Source organism: Nannobrachium achirus (assembly GCF_963921795.1).
Source record: "Nannobrachium achirus genome assembly, chromosome: 5".
In the NCBI taxonomy this organism is placed as follows: Eukaryota; Metazoa; Chordata; class Actinopteri; order Myctophiformes; family Myctophidae; genus Nannobrachium; species Nannobrachium achirus.
In genome coordinates this window covers 23,405,617-23,416,156 of record NC_137814.1, presented here as the reverse complement: position 1 = coordinate 23,416,156, position 10,540 = coordinate 23,405,617, and the positions used below count along the sequence as shown (strand labels likewise).

At 44.6% G+C, this 10,540-nt stretch overlaps 1 protein-coding gene across 1 annotated transcript; it reads left to right on the top strand.

Moving 5' to 3' along the window:
* Positions 1-3,992: 3,992 nt before the first annotated feature.
* Positions 3,993-10,177, top strand: clul1 (clusterin-like 1 (retinal); the record flags this gene model as incomplete). Its single annotated transcript, XM_080725642.1, has 7 exons — positions 3,993-4,089; positions 6,027-6,175; positions 6,637-6,807; positions 7,404-7,815; positions 8,237-8,359; positions 8,887-9,110; positions 9,995-10,177. 7 exons carry the CDS (start codon positions 3,993-3,995, stop codon positions 10,175-10,177), a joined length of 1,359 nt encoding a protein of 452 aa, XP_080581768.1.
* Positions 10,178-10,540: the final 363 nt, after the last annotated feature.

Below are 10,540 nucleotides of genomic sequence, written 5' to 3'. Positions count from 1 at the left end.
AAGCAGGGCTTTACTTTGCGAAAGAACGTACAAATTGGGGACTTGGAGATACGAGGTTTCCAGCCGACAGCGACGATACGTAATGATAAAAGTATTCATCCAGCAGTCTACAGATTCATTAGATTGAGATTAATAAATGCAATCAGAAAGTTGCTCATCTATATGAGCAGTAGTGCTTTGGTCCCGTATTCTGTATACAATCAATACCTCCAGTGTGTTTATGTGCAGTATAGGCTACCATGACTAAGTACTCTCTGCAAACGATTATGCAAAACAAAGTTCTGTGACACTGTGTTGGCTACTGGATTAGCGGGCATCACCATAAGGGCAAATACTCTAATAGGATAAGGCCTGCATGGACAGAGCGCAAATAGACAGGACCAGGTATTAGATAACTGCACCATCGTTGTAAACACGTCCCACTTCTGCTCTCTCCGCCAGTACAGCAGCAGGTAAGTTATGTGTCATAATGTGTTTGTCATAGATGTTTGTTTATTTAGTTATTGTTGTTATGGCTGCAACAATAGTGAGGAACCTGAAAACAACAAATGATATACTCTTGTGTAGGCTGTACTCTTATGTGAGATGTAACAAATACAAATATTGAATCTTGAATACATGCACAGTCAGCGCTATACTTTGTTTTGACCATGTTTGATTCTCTCCTATATGCTCCTGTAGCTTCAGTTTATATTTGTATTCCTTAATGTTTTGTTCATATCAAGACATGTCATTATGCTGAGTAAATTGTTTTCATGGATATGAAAGAAATATTCTTTCAATTGTTGTTTTAAAGGTGGTCATTTAAATTAAGTCACATAATTTTCTACAAATTACATCCTGCACATAATTCTACATTCATTAAAACTCTGAACGTTGACTGGGGAGGGAGTCAGGGAGATAGGTGTGTTATTGCTTGAGTATAACGATGATCATTATAACAATGTCCTGACAATCAAAATATGTCAGCATCTTTGATGAGGTGTCATTAGAATGTGTGTTGACATGGCACACTGACTATGTAGAAAATAAAAACATGGCACCTCATTTTAAAAAGGTTGCTGACCCCTGCTGTAACCGATGACCCCCTTTTAGAGACCCTGTGCAGGAGGTGCTTTAGAAGCCCCACACGGGCGGGGCTTGAAACAAAAACAAGCCCAGCTCCCCTTCGGCATTCTCCTGCAGATACAATAATATCATGCTGTGTTCAGGATGTTTGCCTTTGTTTTTTAAATGGACCCCTCATATTATAGCTTTTCGATCCAGCGGTGTCCAAGTTTAGATGTGCAAAGCATACAGACAGACAGACAGACAGGCAAACAGACAGACACTGCGGGCCCCTGTGCTTTAACTATTGAAAAATAGCAGATATACAAGCTCACAGCGCGGCACCGAGTGCCGCGCTGCGAGCTTGTAGATCTGCTATTTTTGAAAAATCATGAAAATCTTTGAATATTTCAAATCCTTCTGAGGTTTTTTGAAAAATCTATGTTTCGATGTCAGTGGAGATCAAACCTTTTCATGTGAAGGACCCCCGAAATGGTATGTATTTGGCCACGGACCCGCATCTCAAAATATTTAGTTCCAGGGACCCCCCAGAAGCAAGATTTGAGTTACAAATGTTCGCTTAAAAAATACATATATTCAAATATATTCACGGTTACATGTCTCCATTCCGACATGTCTCCATTCCGACACTAACCCTATCTCTAACCCTTACCCTAAACGTAACCTCTATGGAAGTGTTGCCACTCCGACAATAAGAAGTCAATGTCGGAGTGGCGACATGTCGGAATGGAGAGCAGTCACCGATAGACACACAGACAGACACGCGCACACACATGGGCGAAAACACAATCTTTGCCTCTCGGACTGTCAGAGATAATGACATACGACATCATAGGGATAACGAAGTACTTTATATACATCCTCAGCCTAAGAATAGCCAAATTGTGTAACTGTGTAAATTGTGTAAGTGCATAAGTGAAGTGGGCCAATTCCTACAGCGGAGTGAGTTAGAGGATGTTATAGTGCAATGACAGGCTGGCTGCAACGTGTAAAAACAAGAATGATGTTGTGGTGGCTTGAGTATTTTGTTTGTGAGTGATACGTTTGACATGTTGTTCCTATGGGCCCCTGAGAGAAAAAAGAAACAAAGCCATAGGCACAATTTTGAGATCAGAATGGTTAAATCTAGCAGACGCTCTAATCCAGTGGTTCTCAACCAGGGGGGTCTCTCAAATTATTTTGGGGTGTCCTTAGATGATCAACTTAATGTGAAACATTGTTTTCTCACTCAACAGTGAACAAACCAACACAAAGCCTAAGTGTATAGAGGGTGTATACACATGTCTAAAGTGACAATTTAAAGGGATATTCCACTTTCAACAGGGAAACAGTGGAAGGGCTTCTCTCCACATACACACCCATTGTAACTTCAAACTCAATTTTAACCATGATAGATTCATTCAGTCACCAGAAAAAATAATGGGTGTTTTTAATGAATCTATCGTGGTTAAAATGACGTTTGAAGTTACAATGGGTGTGTGTGGGGAGAGGCCCTGGGCCTGGAGGGCCTGGTAACATTTACATCAAATATCTAAATGTTGAATCAAGCAAATTAAAAACTGTCCAGGGTGTTCATAAAAGCCTGATTAGACAATAAAATGACCAAAAGTTTTTTGGAAGTGGAATATCCCTTTAAGGACTTTTCCCAGTTACAATATGATTATTTTGGGGGGTCCCCAGTTTAAAATATGATTATTTTGGGGGTCGTCCTGAAAAGGTTGAGGACCACTGCTCTAATCCAGAGTGACCTACAAAAGTGAAAGACCTGGGCTGAACCTTAGTTATCAAACCAAAAGGTCAAAAGGTCAAGTAAATGGAATGCAAAGAAAACAATGCTCCATGCTGGGTGCTTTGCTCCCTACAGATCCCCACTAGGCGGTGTGCCTTAAAGCAAATAACCAAGACCAAAATGGCTGTAAATTTTAGGCTAATGAGCTATACGTGTTTGCAGTAGTCAAGCCTGCATTAGAAGGAAGTAGTTGTATTGACCTGAGGCTGATATTGGCCATATATGGAGTATATGTTCATAAAGATAGCAGTTCTCCCGGTATAGGTTATCTCACTGTTTCTCATGAATTGGGTCGTGACCCATTTGTGGGTCGTGGACACATTTGTAAGGGTCACGAGTAAATATCCGCCTTTTTTCATGAATTAAAAACAAATTCAATCATTTTTTGAAATAATTTCTTGAATAAATAAAATAAAATAAAACTCTCAAGCTAAAAGGCTTGGGAACCAGAGGGTTACCTCATACCAACAGCCTTTCCACCACACAGACCTGTTGCAAATACTAGAAAACAGCTATAGCCTATCCATGTGGTATATCAATATTGCTAGGACTATAATGGGCACACAAGTACAGTATGTGTGCACACTACAACAGATTTTCATGGAAATGTAAGAGGACAGATGGCATGTTTGAATTTGGGCCAAATGAGGAATGGCAGTGAGACCCTATCCTAACCAGTGAGACTCTGGTCCAGGCATGAACTTATTCTGCTGACATTCTTCATATGCAGATAGATGTGTGGTGCCACCATGTGGCGGGGGCTATATAGACCATGTGATATTGCTAATTAGCAACTCCTTCTGAAACTAAATCCTATTAGCTTTCTGGGTTAGATTAGTTGTTAGGTGGCACCCACTGTTCTTTTTTAAATTGTGTGTGTGTGTGTGTGTGTGTGTGTGTGTGTGTGTGTGTGTGTGTGTGTGTGTGTGTGTGCGTGCGTGCGTGCGTGCGTGCGTGTGTGTGCAGTGCAGTGCATGATGAACATGCATGCATAGTTGCATACTGTACAATATAGCTTCATGTTTTTGCAAAGTAGAAACACGTGTGTTGTCGTTATCAAAATGTACTTGACTAATCCTGTTCTTTCAGAGTGGGTTTTTGCAGTCAACCAATCGGACTGGGAATGACATCCAAAATGAAGATCCTGCTGGGTGTGGCGGTAGTGTTGGCAGCAGTGGGCGTTCTCAACTCTCAGGAGGATATACCCAGAGTTTCAGCCGAAACCCTGAGACGTGAGTTGTAGACAGTAGGCCTAAATAGGCTCTATGGCAGGGCTCTTCAACGTGTTCAGGCCAAGGACCCCTTAGTTGAGAGAGAGAGATGAAGCAGGGACCCCCGCAACCTTTTCATAGATTCCATATAGTAGTTTCATTCTTTGACAGCAAATCCAGAAAACACAAATTGACATGAATCCAAACTTTTTGGATTCATGTCAATTTGTGTTTTCAGATACGTATTTAGAGTTCAGGAGGAGGCACGCACATCCCACAAAAATAGTTTCAGGTGCTGGACAAAAATACGTACTTAAGAGGAGGAGGAAAGTCCGCACACTGAGTCGTAGCTCCAGGAGAAGTACTTTATTTAATCATGAAGGACAACGTTTCGACCTCTGTCGAGGTCTGAGACCTGATGAAGACCTCGACAGGGGGTCGAAACGTTGTCCTTCATGATTAAATAAAAGTACTACTCCTGGAGCTACGACTCAGTGTGCGGACTTTCCTCCTCCTCTTCAGATACGTATTCAACCACTTGAACCGGCAATACTTAACTTGACATCTCACTCTGTACTCTCTGCTCTTTTTCCCCTCTATGCCAAACGTCTTTGCCAAAAATAGCCGATCTACAAGCTCAAAACGCCTCGCGCTGCAGCTATTTTTGGCTTAAATTCTCAGGATATAGACGCTAGGATTCAAGTGGTTAATATAAAAAAGGAGAAAAACATTTCTATCCCACAAAGATTTGGAGGACCCCCTGTTGTAACACAGCAGCCATGTTGGAAAGAAAGTGGGCCTCTTCCTTACTTCAGTCACAGGTCTTACCACTTATACTAATGAAGTCTCTGTTTAGTTTAGCACAGTGGTTCTCAAACTTCTCAATTTCAAGGACACTCATAACTCTCACAAACAAGTTGGCTATGACATTTTGATGTTTAATGCGACATAATCAGCTGCTGCAATGTCCCGAGGAGCCGAACAAAAGTCATTGTTACACTGATGTAGCCTGCCTGTAGCTAGCCTCGGAAACCCAGGCTTCTTTTGGCGATCGGAAAGAAAAAGAAGCCTGGGCGATCACGTTATGATCACTGTTGTAGGAAGTGTAGAATTTCCCTAACCAATCAGAGTGCAGAGAGCGTCGCACCGAATTCGTTGACGTCATGACGCAGCAGCGTTCTCTGCGCTGAGCAGAGGAGCAGAGGGGGGTGGGGGGAGGAGAACACATGCTATTGGCCAGAGACTCGCGGAGAGATTCGCCGCGCCCGCCCATCTGCATACACACACTGTCCGCGTTGGCTCAGAGTGGCCTGTAGCCTACACTTGACAATAAAAACCTTGAACCCTACGTAACTGTAGGCTATTGTTAGCTGGGATATTTGACTTAAAAAAAAAATACATATAATGTGGGGTCATTTTAAAGGACAAGACCACTTTGGTAGAGTTTTAGGTTGTGTATAGTTCAGTGGTTCTCAAGGTGGATTTCAGGGACTCTCTAAAGCCCCCTTTCCAATACAGGGCTGAACCAGAACCTTCCAGAACCAAGAACTTTCAAGAACCTGTGAAGTTCCGGGACCAAGTTCTGCTTACGTTTCAATACAACCAGACCTAGGAAGGAATCATATGATGCAAAACGCATCACTGATGATGCAAAATGCATCACTAGTACATGCTAAAATACTAAAATATCTAAAAACACGGGTTGAACACAAGAAATAACTCCGGATTGTGTTGATCCTGTCCCAAACAACAATAAAATAAGATAGGGTTGTGCCAGAGGTGGCCCTTTAAGTCTCCATGGCATGAGTAATCAATAGAACAATTTTCATTTTGGGGGTGAACTACTCCTTTAAGGGGAGACCTTCAAATGGTGTAGTTACCTTGCCATGATGAAATATGGAGATGGGAGGTTTCTGCCCGACAGCAACGACATGTCTCTCTGCCTTTTCCTCCGTCAGAGCTTTCCCTGGACGGAGAGAAGCTGGTGGACGAGGAAGTGAGGAGGGCCCTGTACGGGGTGAAGGAGATGAGTGAGGTGATGCAGAGGAACGAGCAGAAACATGAGCACCTCATGAAGTCTTTACGCCACAGCAGCGACAAGAAGCAGGTAATGGCAAAGGCTCCTGTTTACTGCTATAGGATAGAACAGGTGGTTGCTATGGGGCAACACAGACGATTGCTAGGGTAAAACATACTGAGGCTGCTAAAACGTAAAACAGTGGTTGCTATGGTAGTTTCTATCTATAGCTAAAAGTGTTAAAGTTCTAATTGGGATGAACGATAAAGAAAATAAATTGTGAAGATATGACATGAACCCTCATTAACAATATTGGGTCAGACCAGGTGGGAGCAGTATGTGATGGGTGATCATCTAATTGCAGAGACTAGGTAGGTGCATGCATGCAAATAACAAGAACAAGGAGTGAAGAGTTCATGCATGCAGTTAACAATAACAAGGACAGCCTAAAAATCCAATGCCCAATGCCAAAGAAAGAAAGAAAGAAAGAAAGAAAAGAGAAAAAAAGAGGAGAAAAAAAGAGAAACAAGTATTTCCTTTGCTGCCACCAGGGGGCAGTCCAGCTGGCCCAGGAGGTAAATGAGAAGCTGGAGGAGGCGGAGGAGCAATGCAAGTTCTCCCTGCAGTCTGAGTGGGAGGAGTGTCGACCTTGCCTAGAGGACGCCTGCAAGACCTTCTACACCTCCACTTGCCGCAGGGGCTTTGCCACGTTCGGGGGCAAGGTACTGAGAAGAAGATACACCTGTCCTGCAGTGTTCTGCTGCCTAAACCTAGACTCTAGGTTTAGGCAGCAGAACCCATGTTATTATGTCCGACTACAGTCGCAGTGGTCTAGGTCCTAAACCACTGCGACTGTAGTCAGACATAATAACATAATAACTCATATTAGGCAGCAGACCCCATTAACTATGACAGTGTATACATGGCACAGAGGGTCCATTTGGTTCCATTTTGTACACTGTCTGAGTTACAGACCTGTTGGTTCCTAACTATCAATCATTTAGCTGGGGACCCCCTGGAACCCCCTCCAGGACCACAGCCTTATACTATTGGCCACTGAGGAGTTGGGGTCAGGGGGGTTTGTTGGTTCAGTGCCTTGCTCAGGGGAACTTCAGGGGTGTCGGGGGAGGGGTAAGTGGTAGCCATTTCCCCACCAGGGAACCGAACATTTAACATTTCGGTTTACAAACCTGCTCCTCTAACCTTGTTTTAGGTAAGGCCACGGCAGCCCTAAAAGCGGATAACTAAATATGCTTTCACTACAAATTCTTCAAGTTAGCACGGTCTAACTGAGACTAACACAACTCCCGTCTCACAGGTGGAGAACTTCTTCCACAGAGTGTCGAGGCGCTTCGGTCCACGTGAGCCCCCCATGGAGGCAGGGGACATCCTGGTGAACCAGGGCCCGGAGAAGCCCAACATGGACGTGGTCCACATCGAGGAGTCCTTCAGCCGCCTGATGAGCAAGGTGGGAACGGTGGTGAACCGCAGCATCGTCCTGGTCTCCAAGATGAGCGGCAAGCTGGACCGAGTCCTGCAGACAGCCTTCTTCAACAACACACAGGAGCAGGAGGCCACGACGGACCCCTTCTACCCCGCCCGAGATTCGGGCTTCCTGCAAGGTGTGGGCTTGGAGGAGGTGCTGGAGTCCTTCTTTGACTTCGGCAAGAGCGTCGTGGAGGAGTTTGGAGCCGTGGTGACTCAGGTCTTTGAAGAGGAGAAGGTGAAAGGTGGGGATGTTGAAATAGACGACTGGATTTTTAGAGTAAAGCTATGAGGTCCACCACTGTTGTCATATCAATAGCCTCTTGTACAAGTACATGGATGGCCTATGTTATCCAATTAAGCTATAGTCAAATGGACCTGAGTTTCAACTTATAACTGTACAGTTTTTTTGCCTTCTACACCAAATCTCTTCACCAAAAATAGCCGATCTACAAGCTCACAACACAAGACGCGACACAGCGCGTTGTGAGCTTGTAGATCGGTCAGCTTTGGCGAGTGTTCCCACCGAGAACAGTGATGCTGGGATTCAAGAGGTTATTCATCACCATGGTGTTGATTCCAGGAAAGGTCGTGAGGACCGCCTTTTCACAGCAACAAACTAATGGATGGACACTGACTAATACTTATTCTCTATGGCTGCTGCAGTGAGGGATGCGCTGCCCCGTTTCCTGCAGAACAGGAAGCTGTGCAGAGACCTGCGCAGACAGACCTCAGAGTGCTGGCAGCTGCAGAACCAGTGTGAGGCCTGCCAGGGGGCCCTGCTCTCAGGTGAAGCTCTCTCTCTCTCTCTCTCTCTCGCACGCACCCACGCACGCACGCACGCACCCACGCACGCACCCACGCACGCACGCACCCACGCAAGCACCCACGCACGCACGCACGCACGCACCCACGCGGGGGCGCACGAGCACACACACGTGGAAGTGGCTCATGAGTTAGAGTGTCCGACTTGGAATCGGAAGGTTCCCGGTTTCGACCCCCGACTGTGTCCTTGAGCAAGACACAGAACCCCACATTGCCTCAAATGAGTTGGTCGGTGTCAGCTTGCCACCATTGGTGTTCGAATGTGGGAAGTGAGGACGCTGGCGTCGACCGTTCGCCATTTCACCTCCCAATTTATGAATGAATGAACCATTGTAAAGCGCTTTGAGAAATGCACTCTAAAAATGCAATTAAGAATTAAGAGAGAATATCAAACGCAATATACCAACAAGAGAAACATAGCCCAATACATAAAGAAAAAAGAAAATAGACCATAATATGACCAATAGGCCTAATACCCCTCCTGTTCCCAGAGTGCCCCAGCGTGCGTGAGCTGCACGTGGAGCTGGACGAGGTGACCCAGCTGCTGGACGTGGCCAAGGAGCAGTACAACGAGATCCTGACCATCGTGCAGCGCCACACCGACGAGACGGTCAACTGGCTCAGCAACATGGCCGCCGAGTTCAGCTGGGTGGCCGAGCTGGCCAGCAGCAACGTCACCCTCGCGACCCCAGGGAACATCTTCCGCATCGCCGCGGTAAGTGGGCTTCGTTGGAGATAGGGTGATTGTGCACGTTCACAGAGTAGGTAATAGCACAGCTGTGCAAACTGTTCAAAGCTTTGATTTGTATTTACGCTGTAGTAAATGCCCACATTCGCTTGTTGGCAACAATGGTGTGCATTTTATTTTGTTTCTTGTTAATTGTGCATGGTCACAGCTATAGAAAAAAATCAAACCTCGGTTCGAAGTGAAGCGGTGAATTATTCTAATGTGTTCTAGAGCTATGAAATCTGTGTTCTAGATCTATACATTGTGTTCTAGATTTATACTTTCTATGTGCTTTAGTTCTATATTTTTATGAATTCTGAATGAATGAATGATTTTGTCTGGAGGGCCAAATTGGCATGTGAAGCTTGACCAATCCTCAATTGGTCAAGTATGCACGGGACATGTAGCCTGACACTCAGCCTGAATTGACATTTTGTTTCACTCCCTGAATCGCCAAAACAAAAAATTAAAGGGGTGTGGCTAGCGATTCAAGGTCTGGAACTAGGCTACGGGACATGTACGGGACAGACAAAATTGACCAATCAAATGGCCCACATGTACGGGACATGTACGGGACAGACAAAGCCACACCTTGGAAGCGGCTTTCACCGCTTAAAAAATAGGTCTATTCTAAAACAACCTGAAAATAATACCGTACATCATACAAGGATAAAAAAAAGTCACTCAAACCAAATGACAAATACAATTCCCACCCTGATGTGCCACACTGCCACCATCACCATCCATAGTCACACACTATGTCCATAACATGGGAACTGTTTGACCTTTTGTTATAAGTAATGATAGATGGGGAGCATGTGAAAGCAACAACTTTAAAATAAATACAAAAAGTAACGCGCATACACCTCCAGGTGGCGCCAAAGAACAGCGATGATGTGGTGAATGCCATAACTGAGACCAAGGTGGAGGTGAACATCCTCAACTCTGGTCCTCTGGTCCTCTCTGTCCCCACGGAGCTGGAGCTGGACGACCCCGCCTTCATCCAGTACGTCACCCAGGAGGCTCTGGGCAAATACAAGGAGATGGTCAGGTAAGAGCTGATGGGGCAACTCTGGAGGCTGAGGAGTGATTGTAGGCTTACTTCCAGTAAAATCTGAAACTGGTATTCATAATCAATAACAGAGACCTAATCTTGCTCATGTAGGTTAATCGGTTGATCGAGAAGCAGGTTTTTGATAAATTATATCAATATCAGCTAATTTGTTTTCATTTTTTATAATCAACTAAATTGATTATTAGTCTGATTAACCACTTAACCCAGGGGTGTCCAAACTTTTTTTGAAAGGGGGCCACATTAGACCTAAAACACCCAAGGGCCGACTATGACAAAATGTACTTTCGGTCCATAACAAAGTCATATACATATGCATCACAATTACAATATTTGATTTAGCTAT